We start from the raw sequence: 20,686 nt of genomic DNA, 5'->3' as shown, positions 1-20,686 counted from the left end.
CCACCACGCCTGAAGGTGAAAACCCCTGCATTTGGTATGGTAATCTGCCCCGTGAGCAGCGGCTGAATCAGTCACTCTGAGCTAAACAGAAACCCTGCGACCCTTATTGGACTTTTGATGTAAAGGTTGTCTCCCATGGGAAAAACTGCTTCACAGAGCAAGCTGCATGCTAAAAAGTACATGTTTTATCAGCTCTAGTGACAACATCACTACAGCTCATACATACATGATTATCTCAAGGGGAGATTGTTGTGTAAAGCTCGGCTTTACTCTAGTTACTGTAGTTGCTGCGTACCAAAAGGCTCTGAAAGAGTCCAGATTCTTAGGAGTCTGAATGGTTGGCCAGGGAGCATCACAGCACCAATAACTGAAAGCAGGACTTATGGCTGATTTAGACTTCTGCGGTGAGTCTTTGTAGACTGTACTACATAATCTAAACGCTGGGACTTTTTTCCCTCCTTGGTCCCCTCTCTTTGTTGTGGTCAGACTTTTTTTCTTTGTTTTTCAGAGCCGAACATATTTGTCCCTCAAGTTTTTCCACTTTCTTTGCACATTCCCTCACGTCCATTCCCATAGTTTCGGCAATCTCCCTCCAGGAATTTGCTGACATTTGAGAGTCCTCATATTGAGGCGATGAGTGTTATTCTCTCGCTGAAATTCACAAACTGCAGCGACAAAGTAGCCAAGTATGTGTAGGAGGAATGAAGAGTACTGAACGGGCCAATCGCAACAGTTACCGGCAACACGTAGTTATGCTTCCAGGGATGTGCATGTGAGGTCAGTTCTTCACAAGGGTTTGTGGTTACGAGGTAGGCAGGGCACAGATTTAACACAGAAGTATAAATTCCCTTGTGAGCTGCCCGCCAGTCGCTGTGCTGATATTGTGCACAACTCTACAGTCCAGTATTGTTTTAACTCCCCTAAAGCCTCATGAACCCAAACTTCAAACTTCCAGCAGATGTTCAGTACTACATGTATTCCACTAGTGAATCTATTACTGTTTTTTTTTCCCTCCCTCCTTGGTTCCCTGCCTTCATGGGGCAGCTCGACTAAAGAAGGCCGTGGGCTGTTTGTTTTACGCTGAAGCCTGTTTTTAAAAAGTTCCTGAATGCTGGCTGGGAAATGGAGAGGCAGGAAGAGAGCAGGAAAAAGAGCCAAGAAGAGAAGAAAAAGACTTTTAAAAAATACGACAAAAAGTAAGAAAGGATGCCAAAGAACACTTGCGAGAGATATTGCTCATGTCACCGGTTTTGGCCTCCCCTTGTCTCTGTAACGTATTTCTTGCGGTTCAGAAGGTGAAAGGGAATTGAAGTCAAAGGCTCAAAAGTTTGCTTTGACCCTGCCCCGGTGTCACCAGTTTATCGCTTTTGATGATTTCCATGAGTCCGGGTGGAAGACAGTGACGATATCCGTCTGTGTCAAAGTAAGGAGGATTCAGGATGGAGGCCTGGGGATTTTGATGAGCTTTGCTTTATGAGAAATGTGGAGTTCTGCCAGGGGATGTGAGGGACTCAGAAGGGGGCCTGTGACCTCAACCGCTTCTCTGCTGTGACTTAAGAAGGGGGTTGTGTGAAACGGGTGCCTCCCTCACTCGTGGTTGTGCGTGGGAGGGAGGTCACGGACCCACCCTCCCTATAGAGAGCGCGGGCTGATGAGGGGAAAATAACAGGGTGAAGTGGCCTGAGGGGAACGCTGTAGTGGCACCCTCTAATCACAGCCGCCTCACTCACATATGGATGAAGAAAATATACGTTGTGCAGGGTCAAACAAAGGAACGCACACACACAGAGCAGATTCTTTTATAGTTAAGACATATAAGTGAGTAGGGCACACACACACACACACTGGGTGTTGTTAAAGCTATAAAAGTTCAACTAAAGTACAATTCTGTTGACCTTTTGGCACAAGAAATTGCATCAGTGACCAATAAGAAGTTACCGATCTTTGAGAGAACAGAAAATTGGAGGCATAGATAGGAAAATTGCTCATAAATGATAAACTAAATTAAACAAATTAGGGAAAAGATCATAAAACACTGTGGCTGATAACGTGGCTAACTAGCATGTTAGCTCACAGGATAACCTTGGTTTAAAAGGTGTATTTTTGCATTTCTTATTTTCTGACATACAAACGCTGTTGATATGTAGACGGTAATATCAAACATGGCCAAAGTTTCAAATAATGATGTCACTTTATGAACAAATAATCCTTGTGAAACAAAAGCTCAGATTTCACTCAGTTTGGTCTGTGGGAGACGATATTCCTAATGAGCTCATTCCGAGCACATAGCTGTTGCTTTAAGCAAATCCCCACCCAGCTGGTGTTCAAACCTTCAGTTTTGGGAGTGGCAGCCAATCAAAAGAAAGGTAGTGAACATCAAAGTGCTTGCGTTACAAAAAGATGAAGCTTAGTATAAGATAAACAAAGATTACTTGGAAGTCTGAATCATGCATCTACTTGAGATCAAGAATAAAAATATGTACAGGACCATGTGAAAGTCTGGAGCTACGCCTCCATCTTTATATTTAGTTTTTCTAAGGAGATTTTTGTCATTTTCTTAGAAGAAGACGTGAGCAGTAGTTCTCCAGGATTTCTGGAGAAAGTTTTTCTTTGCATATTGGCCAGTTTTTCCTTGTACCTGACCATTTTCAGAGGAGTGGGTTTTTGTCTGTTTAACCACGTAACATTCACCTGTGAATCAATCAAACATCAAAATGCACCTCAGGAATGAATCAGTGTTGTGTCTACCCATAACAGACAACTTATCTTTAGACATTTTTGAGTAAACTAGACGGGTAGAGGACAAAAGTACTGTTCTGTGTCTGTAAACGATCACAATGTGTGATCTATTCCTGTGGCACACAGAAACCACACTGGCTGAATTTGCACCGTTTCAACTACACGTCATTGAACATAACCTTTAAATAGACCGGTGGGATTTGATTCACAGCACAACAGACTTCAGACAGATTTGCTTTATCTGAACTTCTTGTCTGTTTTACTTCCATTTCACATGACTCTTTTCAGAAAGTCGGGGGCTTAGAAAGATGAAAAAGAGACTTCACAAAGCTTAAATTGCACAAAAGAAAGAATTCAGTAGAGTATTTGTCGATCCCATGTAGCTGGTGCAGCGTGTCAGGGATTTTGGTATCGTGTGATGGAGACTTGGCTGCCAAGCACAGAAAGGGCAGAAGGGCTAAAAAGTCTTTTGTTACACATGTGCACATGGTCCCATGTGTTTGAGAACAGATGAAAAACTGGTGGTTTTGTTTGAACGGCGTAGCTTGAATTAATATGTGATGTTCTCCGGTCACAGCTGAGAGCCGGTCTGTGGCCGCTTGCACGGGCCGAACAGCTTCACACATTGTGCTATTCATCATCTCCTTCAGGAAGATTTATTTCCACTCAGTTCCTGTCTGACGTCTTTATTGCCAACATTTGTTCCCGCTGTTAACATGTTCAATGACTTTGGTGTTTGTGTGTACGTGAGTGTGTTTTAAGTCCAGCATGATCAGATCAGAGGAAGGTCCAGGCTGTTGGCTGGATCTCACCTCTGGCTCACAGGGAAAAGGGGGATGACCACTTTACTGAATATCTTCATTGTGCGGTGTAGGCTTTATGGCTACGTTAGGCGATTAAAACAGCAAATGAGACACGTGCGAACACAATCACAGTTAAAGATTGATATTTATTCATACCACTGCCTTTAACAGTTGTGTTTTTAGTCCTTTTTTCTGATGCTCTTGTTGATTCTTTAATCTGTTTGGGGAAAAACTAAACGTTCGCAGGATTTGAGTCTCAGAGCTACATTTAGTTATGGTCACTATCACTGAGTCTGAACACAAATTTTTGCTTATGACTCAAGTGTGCGAAATTGCCACTGTCAGCCATTTGACGTCAACTGTTTTGCAATGTGGTTACACCAAAAACACATGCCAGCATCGATAAAAGGAATGAATAAGCCTGGGGGTATATGATTTTAATGGATTTCGAAATTAGAAATCAGTTGCCAGGTCCCAACCCTAATCACAATAAAAGATCTGAGTGTCAGGGATCTGTGTGAAAAATAAAGACAGTTTCTTCAAAGAAGTTGGACCAAAAGCTTTTGGTACCATTGTCATTAAAACCAAACAGAGAAGAAAAGCACTATATAAATGCCAGTCCTTTTGCCATTTGTGGCTCTTTCATCATCATAAAAATGTGTTATATAAATGATGAACATATTAACAACAGCAGAAGCATATACATGTAATCTAAAAGAAACGTGGTGCAATAAATATTAGTTTGCGGAAGCAAAACCATGATGCCTGCAGTTATTTAGCCATAAATTAAAGTGATACAGAGAGTGAAACCACAGGAGGAGCTGGATTAACCCTCGTGGACAAAGAAAATAATTGATCCTCTTAGATTAACAAAGAAAGTCCCAGCCTATCTCAGCTACCATAGGACGAGAGGCAAAATATACACTAAAATATACACTCCAGTCTGTTACAAGGAAACAGATACCCATCCAAACTCACAGCCAATAACAATCACCAATTAATGGGGAAATAAAAGATTTTGAATTGCTTTGGCACCGCCATCCTCTATGTATCACATTTATTTGATTGCAGAACCAAACGTTTCCTGAGCTTCGATCAGATTGTTGAGCTATATCATTTGCAGCGCAGTCAATTCTGAAGATATGTCCAAATGCGCAGTCCGAAATATGTCCGAAATGAGCTGTCCTGTGGGCAGCCCTGTGGAAGCACTGCTTTCGAGATCGCCCTTTGGTAAAGGTATTACCTCTAAGATCTACCGTTTACTGCAAGATCAGTTAGCTGACCCTCTTTCCAAAGTTAAAATGGTAAATGGCCTGCATTTGTATAGCGCTTTTCTAGTCCATAGGACCCCAAAGCGCTTTACACTACATTCAGTCATCCACCCATTCACACACACATTCACACACTGGCGATAGCAAGCTACATTGTAGCCACAGCTGCCCTGGGGCGCACTGACAGAGGCGAGGCTGCCAGACACAGGCGCCCTCTGACCACCACCAGTAGGCAAACATGGGGTTAGTATCTTGCCCAAGGATATTTGGCATGCAGCCAGGGTGCAGCCTGGGATCGAACCACCGACCTTCTGATTAGTGGCTGACCTGCTCTGCCACCTGAGCTACAGCCACCAGCAAGTTAAACGTTGCTGGGCCCAAGATCTGGTAGTGGACGTATCTCCAGCTGAATGGGAGTCATGTCTTCATAATATTAATATGTATAAGGAAATAGGCAGCAGATTTATCCAGTTAAAAATAATCCACAGGTGGCGTCGAACACCACAACAATTGCACAAATGGAACTTGATTCCTCTGGACAATTGCTGGAGATGTGATGGCCAGGCTGCCTCGATTCTGCATATTCTATGGAGCTGTCCGGCACTTTGGGACTGGTGGGAAAATATCATGGAGGTCATTTTCAGTGTTCTGAAAAGAAGATATCGCATCTCACCAAAACTGTCCACGCTTGGTATAACCACAGGACTTTCTGAGTGCAACTTCTCCCCCCATTATAAAAAATGGATCATCCTGGCCCTTACTACGACTAAACAGGTCTTGCTAAGACACTGGCGGGGGGGAGAGACGGAGTATCTAGACAGAAGCTACACAGACATTATGGTAAATGGCCTGTATTTATATAGCGCTTTACTAGTCCCTAAGGACCCCAAAGCGCTTTACACATCCAGTCATCCACCCATTCACACATTGGTGATGGCAAGCTACATTGTAGCCACAGCCACCCTGGGGCGCACTGACAGAGGCGAGGCTGCCGGACACTGGCGCCACCGGGCCCTCTGACCACCACCAGTAGGCAACGGGTGAAGTGTCTTGCCCAAGGACACAACGACCGAGACTGTCCAAGCCGGGGCTCGAACCGGCAACCTTCCGATTACAAGGCGAACTCCCAACTCTTGAGCCACGATCGCCCGATATATATATATATATAATAATCTTTTTGGAGCCAGGGTTTCTCTCACGAGAAGACATTTTCTAGTACTAGTTTGTGTTTGCCATCACTTGTAAATGTGGATTGACTCAAACCTTTCGTCTTGTCAGCTAGCTGGCGGCAACATAGCAGCAGGAGTTGTTTGTCACACCCTAAAAAAGGTGACTGATTTCATGACAGATTTGATGTGTCACAATCACATCAGAGTTTACATTGGTCCTGAAGATAACACGTGAGAAGCTTACAGTCCTGTTATGTGTGGTTCACAAAATCTACTTTAAACCATTATTAGTATTGTCCTGGACACCACCCCCGTCCTCCGAATTCCTCCTGACTCCAGTGTAAAATTATCAGATGAAGCCAATAGCAATAAAGATTTTCTCCTTAAAAACAGGAATCTGTTTGACCATTTCACAGCTTGAAAGGCAAAGTTAGAAAACATAAACATTCCTCTGTTTCATACTTGTTTTTCTTGGCTGGTCGGTTTGTTGGACCGGCAACAATAAGCACAGACACCAGAGCCTTTGAGAAAAACACTCGCTGTAATCGGCATATCTTTAGTCTTTTAATAGCTCACCATTTTTTCCCACACACACATCAAACAAAATGCATTCCATCTTTAAAGCCTACAGTCTATAAGCTGTCTTGGCTGCTCATAAATAGTTTTCACTCTAGCTAAAGACAGCTGTTGTTTCTGAGGAAGCTGGTTAACAATATTTAGTACTTATGCCAACACACAGGACTTGTCAGAACGTGCTTGCCCTTTGTTACACTTTCTCTTTGGGATTCCAACGTCACAATGACAAAGAGCTACACCCACGGGCATCAGTCATAGCTGTTACTTAATCACTGATGAAGGAATTTTTCAAGCGTTTCTGGCCAAGTTTATAGGTCCCACAATTCTCATGGTAGCTGTTTGTGCAAATGCCTGTGTGTATGTTTATAGGGTGTCTACGTGAGCAGTCACATGCTTGCATTTTGGTCTGTGTGGGGGGCTGAGTAGGCAGGTGACCTGGATTTCCCATCACTGGACACTTATCCCCAGGAAAGAGAAAGGGAAGCTGCAGCGGGTCTGTAAGCAGAGATCCCCTCATTGATCATTGGCACTGTGACACACTGCAAGCACACATCAAGTGATTTGTTGGCTAACACTGCTCGAGACACCTTGGTAAGAGTTCACACGCCATTTAAAAGAGACAACTTTCATGGTGTCACTCCTGCACACAAACAGATTAAAATAAACACACAACATTTCACTAGAATTTAATGGACTTGCGTATAACAAGGATAAGTGGGTCTTTAAGCTTTGGGATGGTGAAAAGCGGGACTTGTACTGATACAGAGAAAAGACTTTGGGTGTTGTCACAAAATCAAAACATCAGTTTCTGAAAAATACAAGCACAACAATTGAATCAGCGACACAGGATTGTCTGTTCCAAAATGATCTTACTACTTACCCTACCATTAAAAGAATACCTTAATATCCATGTTACTGTTTATATTTTTGAACATTAATATTTACACAAATCCAGAGGTGGGTAAACCTTTAGCAGCAATAACTTTAAGTAATGGTTTTCTGTGTGACTCTCATATGGTTGTTTGGTCTTTTTTAAAAGATTCCTTCAGTTCATTGAGGTTTGTGGACATTTTCTTTAATGCACACCTCTCTTATGGTTTCACTGCAACATATATAATGAGTTGAGGTCTGTTTAACGCAATTAACCCATCTCAAAATCCCTGAAATGTCTCTGTCAATGCATTTCGGGCAGTTTGTCCAAAGTTTGTCCATTCTGCACTCCAGATTGAGTTAAATGCGTTAAAACAAATTTTTATTGCATAAATCTAACATGTTAACATTGACAGCCCTACTTAAAAGTAGAGAGGTTGTCTGTCTCCTGAGTCAAAACTGAAGTGCTGTGGTTTATTCTGATTCAAACCTTTAGAATTCAAATTCTTTGCAAACCTGGGCTGTTTCCTCCTGGGAAACAAGCCATACATGAAACAAGCCATACTTGTTTAGTCTTTTTCCATTTGCATTGTCATGACATTTAATATGTAACAGACTGACAGAGTCTGAGATATCGCGCTTGGGTTCTTTGCAGTCTCTCTCAGCATTGCATGGTCTACCATTGGGGTCAGTTTGCTGGGACATCCATTCCTGGAAAGACTGTGGCATTGTGTTAACACACACCTGAATTGTGCTGCTTTTATTGAGGCGCTGACATTTATTGACGGCTAATTAATGGAGAAAATCAGATGATCAGCACCTGGCTGCTACTTACCATCCTAATTCCTACAGAATCAGTACGGGTGTACTTGGTCTTTCACAGGACTAGATAGAATTTTGCAAAAGCTTCATTTTTTTTATGATTCTGCATTCATCAGTTTTATGGATGCAACACCCATGTACATGCTAATTAGCACTAACAGCTCTATAAAATACTAGAATTTCTCTCGTCACGTACAGTTGTTATGAAGAACTGATGTTATTCATAGAGACTAACCTCATTTTTTGTACCACAATGTAAAAATGTTTTTTAATATCTATTTATCGTAGGGATCAAGAGTTATTAACCAGGCTCAAGTGGGCTTTCAGGAAACGTTCTGCTCTTTTTAGATACTTTTTGACGTATAGCTAATATCTATGAGAATTCCTATAACACAGTATCCAGCATTACTTCAAAGACCAGCTTTCAGTTCTTGTCCATGTAAACAGGATTAACAGTTTGCCGTAGCATACTCATAACACACCTTAGCTACAATTAGCTGACTTAGCTAACTTGTGTAATATCAGCTAGGTGTAAAACATTTTAACAAAGCTTAGCATTCAGCTGATAAAAGTGACAGTCACACTCAGCAATCATTTGGTCTATTTTTGTCTGCAGCTGCCTGAAATGTAAGACTTGTTATGGTCAATCCATAAGAGAATAATTTCACACACTCCAAACACTTGCACGTTTGCTTGTATGAAGCTTGTGAGGCCACTGCTATTAAATCAGAGCAAGGTGATCTTCCATTAGCCTTTTCTGCCAAATGCTGGTAAACTCAACAAAAGACTTGTGTCTTACATCATCTGTGCAATGTGTAGTGTTGTACTGCGCATCTAGATCGGCATTATTCAACAGACAGCTGAATGAAAACTAGAGCCAAATGTCGTTTGTCATCCCACGTCTCCTACACGTTTCCAAAGCAAATGGTCCCATTCCAACAAAAATAACATGCTCAACACATTAGGTTTGAAAAACCTGTGGGCAAAACTTGGAACAGAGGCCCTGTATCTCAATCCATCCACACCTGTGTTTTAGTGGCAGCGCTGTTGTTATCCAAGGATGTCAGAAAGGTCACGGGCTTGAAAAGAGAGCCCAGCTGGGTTTGCTGATGTGACTCCGATGGAAGAATGTGTCTGTCAGCGTTGAACTTGTCCAGTGGGACTCACCCCTGGAATGTGTTTAGTGTCACGGCTGAAGGTTTTAGGTTTTGGCTTTGGTGCCTGTCTAAAACCACTCCTGCAACGTGCGTATGAGTCTCTGGACATGTAGCTGGAGAAGTTATGAAAATGTGATGGCTGATTTCAGAAATGGTTGATATAAAAAAGTATGCCGTTGTTTTAATCTTTAATGTTCTGTAGGAGTTCATGACAAGAACGCACAAGTGTTCACAGTTTCTCTGTCAGAGGGGTGTTGATGGATTACGAGGAGAGGAGTGTACGTTTGAGGCCCTCAGAGTAGCAGCCTGACTTCTAAATACACATCTGAGCCACCAGGGGTCATGACCCCAGGGTGTCAAGGGACCAGTTGCTGTGCAGGGCCTCTTCATGCACAATGGAGCAAGTGGGGGTGAGTGCATGTTCTTAAACCACTTGCTTCAGATGTCAGAGAATAATTTACACTCATGCTTTCATGTCACACCAAGAGCTCTGACATATGCTACATTTCCTTATTTAGAAAAGTGTTACTGTCGCACATATGTTATTTTAAAGGATAGAAAACCCCAAAATTAGTATGAAGTATATGGGGTTTTAGAGCTCTGATTGGAGAACACGTTTTAAGTTCCCCTTTTCCTTTTCTGTTCACCGCAGCTGTTTGGAAAATCTTTGCCCTGTGAGTAAATGGAGAAAACTGGCTGTGCCGAGTTTCAGTGTAAGCAAACCATCTCACGCTTGTGTTTTTCAAGGATTACCAAAACCAGGTGGTCTGCTCCCACCAACCTCTGAGATTTCTCACATCCCGTCTTCGGAAAACCTCATGAAAGAAAATGTGCGGCTGCAGCTTGGCCGAGCGTGTTTATACGCTGGATTCTGAAGTATCATTGCCCAGGCTCTCTGCCATCTGCCCGCTTACATCACGCATCCCTCCAGCCGAGATGTTGTCTTTTTGTTTTATTTCTCAGGAGATTTTTATCCAAGCAAACTCTCTTCATACCACATTCATATTTTTTTTTCCAGTGAAATACATCCGTGTCCCTTTCAGACAAGTACAAACAAGTTGCCAAAGCAGTGCCAGTCCAAATGATGACAGTTAAAGATTAGCATCACATCTGAGGCCAGCCTCAGATGGGAAGTGAAAGAGTTCAAGCAGAGCAGTAATGTGTTGTATATTTTTTGCATTGCTGCTGTAGGTCTTAAACTGTGCCAGAGTATCTCTCTTCATCATCCACTTGAGACTGTGAAGGCAGCCAAGCAGACAGGCAGGACAAACCCAGCAAAAGCTCTCCTGTGACTTCTCATTACAGTCTAATAGCTTGCTAGCTGCTCCAGCCAGCATCCTGACCTCTGACTATCACTCAACATGGTACCTGCTGAGCCTTAAAGCACTACATCTACATTCTTTCCATCCTTGGGCCTCTCCGCACAGCGGCTCAGGGGCGAACACTACACTTCAGACAAACCGCTACTGTCAGACTCAATAAAAAATAATGTAGGAAATGTCAACCCTGTCTTCCACAGGCATTTGGCCGAGCACAGCAGTTTTCTGAGTCAAAGAATACCAGAAGAACACTTAGTTCACTTAGTTTAGCAGAGCGCTGATGCATTCTGACACTCTGACCGAGGTGCAGCGTGTTACTCCGTCTTACATGGCACACGCTCCACTCGACAGCACGCTGAAAGAATTCCCACACCACTTGTGGCCCTAAATGTAAACAGAGAAATAAATGTAGAATTGAATGAAGGCCTTGTGGCAACCCAGTTTCAGACGCCTGGAACTTGATGTAAAACATTTCTGGTGTAACAGCGCCCTCTATTGGACATTTCAAGAAACTCCATCCATCTCTTTCTGGATAGGGTACACAGTTTTCAGTCAATCTGTAATCACACAGCAATCACTGTGAATGTTAATTGGAGTTATATGTGTCCATTCATTTAGTCACTTTTTTAACTGCTTGTCCATTTTAGGGTCTTGGAGCCTGGAGGTTATCCCAGCTGTCACAGAAACAGGATGCTCCCTGAGCAGGTTGCCAATCTGTCGCAGGGCTGAATAAGTGAGACAGGCAACTGTACACTCTCCCAAACTCACCTGTGGCTAATTTACACTCACCAGTTAAAATAACAAACATGTCTTCTTAACTCTGAGAGGAAGCTGGAGTACATGCAACATGCAAACTCCACACAGAAAGGCTCTGTTTTTCCAAAATTGTCAAAAAAAACCTGATGTACATAGAGATCTGTGTGCATAACTTCCAAACTGTAAAGTTACAGAAGCTGGATGCCATAAAAGCTCAGAAAATCAAAGGAGGTTTTATTGTTACTGAAGCCAGTAAATTGTTTTAATGAGGTGTTGAGCTCGCTACAAATCAGTTTGCTAATGGCAGCAGCTGTTTTTGGCTTTTCATTGTAGTGAGAGACTCAGTTTTAACTGTATCAATCTGACAACACTTTATAATAAGCTAAAAGCTGTAACTTCTCTGTAATTAAATGGAATTTCAATGTATTTTATTTGATATTATAATTTATTATTATCTACATAAAAATACTTAAAGACAGGTCCACCAGAATAAGGGGGTAACAAGTCAGAATTTTACAGGAAACAAAGAAATTATATTTGCAAATATACTGTAGGTTAATTAAAGTAGTCTTTAAGTAATTTTAAGTACAAAAAGCAAAAACAAGCAATATCTCCCCATTTTAAATACGCTGTTAAGGGCGCAGCCCATGTGGAGTGGCTTATCTTATCTAACTTCCAGGTATTTCACAGACACTGCTTACCTCTACTTTTTTTCACAGTTATGTTCAAACAGTTTATTGTGAAAGGGAAAAAAAAGTTAGACTTGGCTCCATCATGATAAGGTCACATAGGCCTGCAAATCTTTACATAATTTATTTATTTATTTTTGGAAGTCGGTAAGGCAGAACAGTCCTTATCACATTTACATTGATCAAATAAAAGGATAATTGAATAATAAAACATCATCGAGCAAATCAAGACAATGCATATTAAACAAATCTGCAAAAAGAAAAGAAAAAAACATAAAGAGACAAAATTAATCGGCTCCAATAATACATCCTGTGACCCAAAAAGTATATTTGTGATATAAAATAGGGAAATATTGCTTGTTTTTCTGGAAGAAATTACCATAAAATTGCACACTACCTAAAATTATTTTTGCAGTACTTTACTTACACTATAATTATTCATTTGTTTTCTGTAAAAACTGCCCAGTTACCTCTGTATTCTTTAAGTATTTGTAGCTAAATATAATTAATTTCAAATAAAATACACTGAAATTCCATTTAATTACAGGGTTGATTACACTTTTACCTCCTGGCTGTATTATAAAATGTTACCACTAGTTCAGTTAAATTTGTTGATCGCTGTTCTGTCTCAGGGTGTTTTTAGGGAAACTGGGTTCAGAGCGAGAGTTAATGATGACTTAGACCTCTAAAGTAGAAAAAAGGTAAGCCTTTGAAGAGTCTGCTCATACAGCACAGAGACGGGCTGGGTTTGTGTTTCTCTTTAAAATATAATTGAGTGGAACTCTACAGAGTATTCATTCAAGTCAGAGCAATTCAGGAAAACATTTGAAGAGTGAATGCAGAGTTTCCATCCATAGGACTGCATACTTTTAACAGTATTGTGGTTAATGTGATGCATAATGTCCAACAGACATTCAGGACACAGTTCTAGGGTTGGTAAATGCTAAATGGACTTAGTTGCTCTCTACTCTAACTAAACACTCAAAGCTTTTTTTCTTTAACTAGAACTCAAATACACAATCTATTCATACAGTTATAGCTTTATTATATTGTATATATATTTTATGATTGATTTTATTGGTGCTTCTGTGGTTAGCCCTGGTTCAATTTCAGGAGGAGACACAAGCTCAACCTCAGTGGGGTCACAGACCCAGATAAATGGGGGGGTTGTGTCAGCATAAAAGCCGTGCCAAATCAAACATGCGGATCCATCTGCCATGACAATCCCTCGGGCATTAAGGGGACAGTTGAAAGTACCTCTTATATTTATTTATCACCACAAAAGAGTGACATTATTGGTAGAATTCAGTAGTCTGTGTGAAAAGATGAAGAGAGGTAGGAGTGCAAGAGATGATCAACTTCCAACAGACACAGAAAACCCCCTGAGGAGCAGAGGGCAACAGGAGAGAACGAGCGAGAGTGAGAACAACAGGTGTGTGTTTATGAGGACACTCATGCCCATCCATTTTCTTCCACTTATCCAATTCGAGGTCCCTGATGGGGGTCTGGAGCACATCCCAGCTGTCACCAATCTATTGTGGCGCTAAAACAGAGACACTGACAATACAGTTCAATTCAATTCTAAGCAATTTTAATTATATAGCACCAAATCACAACCAATTTGCTAATGTTTTAGTAAGGACCCTGCAATATTACAAAGGACCCCCAATAATCAAACAACTTCCCTATGGGCAAGTACTTGGCGACAGCGGGAAGGAATTATTTTTCAAAGTATTTTTCATACTTTTAAAACACATTTTCACCAGATTATATCTTCATTAGATTGCTGCCTCTAGCTTTAAGCTATAGCTCCGTGTTTATGGAGGCAGGAGCTCCGTGCACATTTAAATGATTGTGTGCCACCCCATTTTTGAGGTCTGCGGGGTCCCTCTTTCTGCTATGTTCCTGTAGGCTGTGTTCTCTAATTATGTCGATGACCTGTAGCTAAAGAGTTTACCCCTTTTGCACCACAAGATGTCAGCACTTAGTCAGAGCACCACTGTCTTGTAACTGATAGCTTGTGCCATTCATTGTAAACGGATCCAGTCACTGAGCAGAGTGGCTGAAGGGACAAGAGCGCGTTGAGATAACGAGATGCAGGGAACAGGTTGCATCACCGCCTGCATGCTACAGAGCTGTTTGTCAGCCCGTAAATATTGTGTTAATGACCAGTTCAGCTCGTGAAATTTACACATCTCGCCCTCCCCTAAACGGTGTGAGCGTGCGTATGTGTGTGTATCAGATGTGTGTTTGGCTCAGCACATCTGTTTTTTTCTCTTCTTCTTCTCTCTTTTTCTCTCTTCATCCAGTTATGATTCATGATACCTTAAATTACACGTTATATTATGTTCACTGCCCTGCCAAGATTTTAAGGGAATCAAGATGAGAGAGGGGGCATTGTGAGAAAACAACCTCAGCTCTTTGAAGCAGTTTCAACCTCTTCCAATGAAAAACACGCTCGGAGGTTGGTTTTTTTGGGAGGGGGGGGGGGGGGGGGGGGTGTTTTTATCACTCCCTGAATCATGTGAAGTGCTCGAAGCTTTCACTGAGATAAGAAAACATTTTAACTGAAGGAGCCCGCAACAGTTTCATAACCCAGTTTCTGACCTGCGCGTATTTGCAGTGTTCAAGAAAGATCCAGTGAGACCCCCCCCCCCACGCCGGCACAGCTCCTGCCAAATGATGTTATTACACCGGCCCTTCGGAGTCTGTTCAGTCTCCCACTTTCTCATCTGCGATACAGACAAATAAAATCTGTACAATGGGCGTTTTTGTTAGATAGCAGGGTTGTAATTTTATTTTTTTAAAAGGCCTTGTTGATTCCCAGATTTTACGCGTTTTATCATAAAGAAAAGAAGAAAGGCTTCATAGAGGGGGCCCCGGGTTTAATGTTGCATAGCTTTTTTGGTGACCCTTACAAAACAATTACCAGAAATAATAACATTAATTTATAATAAAGAAAGAAAAGAAAAGCGGAGGCCATATTTGTCACTGTAACATCGGGACTCATTCATCGCCACCTGAGTTCATCTGACAGCGTCTCCTCCACCGTCAGTCCCCCAATAAGTGACTCCAGCGCGTGCAAGCTCGGGAACCGTGCCGCCCTGAGAGTGGCCTACCTTCAGCTTTTGTAGTGATTTGACGCTCTCGCCTTATTGAAACCACACATTGCGCTCGGGCCTGTTTCCAATGTGAAGACATGCGTGATGAATTTGGGAAATCATCTGCAGCTTTGCTGGTACCGTATAGCCCACCCAGTCCGGACCCGGTCTCTCTCTTTCTCCCCCCGCGCCTCCCCTCTGCCCCGGGGTATCAATACGATTAGAGGCAGGAAATGTGGGAATCCCCAACAAAGGGCTCCATCATTAAACACAAACAACCAGAGGCCTCCCAACAATACCGAGAGCGCCCTCCTCTCCACACTTCTCTTTTATGTCTGAGCGAAGTGAAAATCTATTACTTTCATCCCAATATTACCAGTCTGCGTTCAGCTGCGCATTATTAAAGAGGATAATCTGGCGAGGTTATGACGGATTTATAGGTGTTCAAATGGAGAGCAGGCGGTGTAGAGTTTCGCCCAGCAGATTACGCAGACTGCACATCAAATATTGTTTCTCCCTGCATTTCACACGTGGTCACATCTAGCAATATGTCCCTGAGAGAAACGAAAGAATTCAGAATAAAATTCAGAATAAAATAGATATACGTACATAAATAAATAAAATAAGATATGAGATATAAAGGGCGCATAGTCTCTTCTTATCGGTTTATTCAAGGAAGGCGCTCATGCAAGGCAACAAATTATTATTTTCACAGCTGCCCAAAAGCAGTCATTCCAGTGTTGTACGTCTGAAAACGTGTAATTGTGAGTCAAGTGTGCATAAAGTGCGGCTGCAGGAGACTTCGAGAGGGATTAGGGTTTAAGTCCTCGCCTCGCGTAGAGAAGTGTTTGGGGATTTTCCCTCTCACACTTTAAATTATAATCTGATATCCTCCCTCCAAGGCGTCAGCCGGCAGATTCGGAAATATAAATGTGTCATTTTGGTGTAAACTGACTTTCCATCACCACCGTGCTTTAGATTTGATCGCTTTTCCTGTTTTAGTTGGAAAATAAAACGAAGAGTGGAAAAAAATACAAATAAAAAATATTTTAAATTCTTTGTATTTTGAGTCAAATCTCATTAGGTTCCATACAGAGTTTATTAAAGACTGCTTCTAGTGGCGAAGAACATACTCAAACTTTAATATTTTGCGATACAAAATTGTGATTTTAACTTATAGCCGTGAAAAGGTCACGCGTCACACTTTTCTCCAATTAACGTTTTCTGGTGTATAAAAAACACTCTTACTTGTTGCATTTTTATATATAGTTGCCAATGTTTTACGCAATTATTGTGAAATTAATTTTCCGTGGAAACTTTATTATTCCGCTCCAAACAATCTTTCCTCTGATTTCCTCGATGGATCTCTGATGTGTCCGCGTGGACTTGGCACTGATGTGCTGATGATGAGAGTGCACTGGCTGGATGGCTGGTATAGGCCTCTTTGGTCTTTGCGCCTTTGCGCGGTTTTCATTGGTCAGGAACCTTTCCCTCGTGCCTCGACGTGACATCACAAGCACCCGACCAGCAGGAAAGCAGGAGAGTTTACAGATGGTGCTGGACATCTCCGAGGACGCACGCACTTTTACGCACAGCCAGTCCTGGCCGCTTTTTTTGCGCTAAAAGTTGTGAAAATAAAAGGATATCAGCGTAGATGCTTTGCGGTTTGGAGAATCTAAAGTAGGAAGTGGACTTCTCTCGGATCGTGTATTTGTGAATGGAGATGGGCCGTGCATAAAAATCTTTTTGTCGCCTTTGAAAGAAGAGCTCTCGCTCTCCCACCTGTTGCCAGGTGGCGTTGGCTTTAAAACCGCGGATATCTACTATGATATTAGGTTTGGAAATCATGGAGGATATTGTTATCGACGTGGTGGGGGAAGGACTCAAAGACAGCGCAGAGGAGCAGCTTTTACCTTTGGATGAGTCGCGAAGCGAGCACGAAGACGGCACGGAGACGTCCAGCAGCCAGAGTAAAGACAGGGAGACCTTCAGCCCTGCGCCGGCGTGTCTCCCTGCTCCTAAAACCAAAGGTCCCGCGTCGGTGAAGCCCCCATACTCATACATCGCTCTGATAACCATGGCCATCCTTCAGAGCCCAAAAAAGCGGCTCACCCTCAGCGAGATATGTGACTTTATCAGCCACCGCTTCGTTTATTACCGGGAGAAATTCCCCGCCTGGCAAAACTCTATCAGACACAATCTTTCGCTCAATGACTGTTTTGTAAAGATGCCAAGAGAGCCCGGGAACCCCGGGAAGGGCAACTACTGGACGCTGGATCCCAACTCCTCCGACATGTTTGAGAACGGGAGCTTCCTGCGGCGGAGGAAACGCTTCAAGCGGCAGCATTTTCGCTTCGACCCGCTCAAAGAACAGCACCTGGAGCCCAGCGCGCTCCACGGCTTTCCACACAGCGCCTACGGGCTCGGCACGGCGGCCCTGCAGCTGCCAAGTCTGGAGATTTACCCCTACCTCCATCACCACGCGCCTTCGCAGTGCGGCCCCGCCACCATCCCACCTGTGAGCAGTATCCTGCCGGCTCTCTCCAGCTTCTTCTCGCGCAGCGCCCTGTCAGCCAAAGCTTTCCTTCAGTCTCAGCCGGGCATCGACGCTTTCTCGCCGGCACAGTGCACAGCGTATTCCTCTCCTCTGACCTCCAGCGCCGCATACGTCTCCCCCGCGCTCTTCCACCCGGCGGCTTCTCCGCACTTCCTCAGTTTACACCAGGAGTACCAGAAACTACAGACTCAGCGTGGCATCGGCGACCTGGCCAAACACATCCACACCAACGATGAATAATCCCCCCCACTCCCCTCTCCTTAAAGCGGACTTTAATTTGTATTTTCTCAGGTAAACGGAGACATTTGGAGCAGATGCTTGCAGTGGAAATTGGATGGATCTGTTTTTGTTTTTTTACAAGAATGTTGCAGAAATGCTCAAAACTTTTCCTCGATCTCCCCAACTTCATGGCAAAAACAACAGACGCCCTTTAAAAAAAAACCTGATCATGAATTATCATCTTTTGTTTAAATATTTAAATGACGAGTTTCCTTTACGTCTTTTTTCTGTAAAGAAATAAAGCTGAGTATTTAAACCTTGCGTTAATTTGTATTTTGCACACATGCATGTCAGGAATCATGCTTTTTGAAATCATTTAAATGTGCGTGCACGGTTTTGTTTGCTAACAGCTGTTATACCTGTTATTATTTTTATCTCTGGGTTTAAAGGGTTTTATATTCCTCGGTTTCATTTTTATCTAAATTCAAATTATTCATAGTAATGTTCAGAGGGGCAGAGAAAGTAAGCAGTCAAATTGACCTACATTAAATCAGTGCGCAGTCTTTTTTAGCCTTATGTCTTACACGCTCTCATTTTAAACACGTGACTCTCTTCTGCTTTAAATAACTGATCAAATACAAGCGAAGGTAACACTCGTAATTTTGGGATTTTTTTTTCTAATTATGGGTCTCCAAGATCTTTTATTATTTATTTAATAATCTGATGTAATATTTAAAAGGAACAGTGGCTTGTTAAATAAGAAATGTCATTATTTTTCAAAGTAATGGAGAAAAGCAACATGATGTTAAAATAAATAACAGGCGGGTCGAGGTCAAAGGCACTTTGGATGGCCTCGTTTTTAATGCGCTTTAATAGAGAAATAAGAAAGGTTCTAATCACACCAAGCTTTTAAAGTAAGACTAAGCGCATAGCTTATATTTATATGTATAAATATGTATAAATAATATTTATACAAGCTACGGTGTGTGTGTGTGTGTGTGTGTGTGTGTGTGTGTGTGTGTGTGTGTGTGTGTGTGTGTGTTGTTTTTATAGCCATAACGCTGAAAACATACATGCCAATAATAATTGGCTTATTTTGCAGGACCACACACAGAAAATGTGTGCAACACATTTTCATGTCAGATATTCATAAAGGCTTTCTGCTCATTTACTGACCAGAGTTTCCACACAGGAGGTTTTCCCAAACATTCCTCAATTCAGTTTATGTTTTTTCCTTTTTATAATCATGGTTTTGTCGTCTTACTTAGAAACATTAAAGAAAAAAAACTTTTAAAAATCCGATTTGAGTATTAGACAGTTTTAAAGAAGTAACTTTATTTAAATTCTGTTTTAAAAATAACAGAAATAAATAAATTCTGCCTGCGTTTTAAGCAATGCCCCTAAAAACAATCCTCCACCTCACAGGTTTCACAATAAGAAAATATATCAATCAGATATCACTCTATTTTTAATGTTGTGTTTTTTTCCAATTATTTCTTTTCCATTCCCAATTTATCTTCCAATCTTTAAATCTCAGGTAAACCCAGTCTGATTAAATCAACCCCAATCTGAGGCTAAAATAAATATATCAGTCTTTCTGCTTGAGCAGAAACGCTGTGATTCAATCTGCGCGTACACAGAATAAATCTAAAAATATGTATTTCTGCTCATTTTCTGCTATTTCAAATTATCTGATTTATTTTCCCCTTTCCTTTTCATTTAAGTGCACGCAGCACTGCCTCGTAGTGAGAATGACAGTAGTAAAATAATTCGGGGGTTGCAGAGCATGGAAGTATTTATTTAATTCTATTCTGACTCTGCTTTAGATGGATTACCACGCTGAAGCTCTTGGACGGGGCTGATGGCTCGCACCACACACTTAGTCCTTTAGCAGGCTTTGGCACCCAGCGAGGGACTGAAACAAATAAAAAGATTGTTACCTGATGGCGAGCTGTTAAGCTGCCCACTCCTAAAGGAAGAGCACATGCTTGCGCTGCATGTCTTCCTCTTTCTCTGCACTCCATTCAGGAAATGTCTTACCATTTTGGGATGATCAGATTTAATTCAAGCTGTACTGAGGATTTGTTTTTTGCTTTTTCTTTCTGTCTTTTTTTCCTCTTATAACCAAATGTCTAATATTTCTGGTGCTAATCTTAAACAGTGTGGCAAGAGCTGTGGTTCAGCTAATCCGTCATAAGATTCCTATCATGCACCGGGGCCCTCTTTTGCTATTAGAACTTATCTGATTGGAAAGCTAAACGTGCAGCTGCACATATATACTTTTAGTCAGCATCTGTGCTTTGCTTCTAATAGTGCTGTGCTCTACTAGAGTGTGGTGACTCTTCAAAAGTGCTAACACAGGGTCTTTATTATGCACTTTTGTTTCGCACAGAAGGTACTGATGCAGCTTATAAACAGCCACACGCATGCTTAGTATGTTCACTGAACTCTATTGTTATATGACTACAAGGATAAGGGAACTAAAATGTAGTCTGAACCATAAGTAGCTCCAGCATAATAATTGAATGCTTACACTGTTTTTGTAAAGGGAGCGCTTCATTCATAAAAGGATCTTCTTCAGGCTCCAGGGTGGATGTGCAAACCTTTTTACTCTTACTCTAGTTTTATTTATTTACTG

General features: G+C 41.9%; 2 protein-coding genes across 9 annotated transcripts in view; both read left to right on the top strand.

The window, feature by feature from the left end:
- The window catches only part of LOC309704787 (uncharacterized protein), a 62,781-nt gene that overhangs the window by 23,463 nt on the left and 18,632 nt on the right, over window positions 1-20,686 (top strand). The window contains exons 1-2 of one of the 8 annotated variants that reach the window (XR_014276373.1): window positions 10,585-10,771; window positions 11,374-11,459. The exons of 6 other annotated variants lie outside the window; for them this stretch is intronic. The gene's annotated coding sequence lies outside the window, so the exon portion shown is untranslated. Of the gene's footprint in view, window positions 1-10,584; window positions 10,772-11,373; window positions 11,460-20,686 lie in introns of those variants that run through there. One more of the 8 variants, XR_014276372.1, reaches the window with a different exon arrangement.
- On the top strand, window positions 16,597-18,364 carry foxd7 (forkhead box D7). The gene has a single exon (XM_082529326.1). The coding sequence runs from the start codon at window positions 17,098-17,100 to the stop codon at window positions 18,067-18,069; it is 972 nt and encodes a 323-aa protein (XP_082385452.1). The 5' UTR covers window positions 16,597-17,097; the 3' UTR covers window positions 18,070-18,364.

The sequence above is a fragment of the Aulonocara stuartgranti genome (assembly GCF_965226115.1).
Source record: "Aulonocara stuartgranti genome assembly, chromosome: 4".
Taxonomy (NCBI): domain Eukaryota; kingdom Metazoa; phylum Chordata; class Actinopteri; order Cichliformes; family Cichlidae; genus Aulonocara; species Aulonocara stuartgranti.
This window is presented reverse-complemented; position numbering and strand designations above follow the sequence as displayed.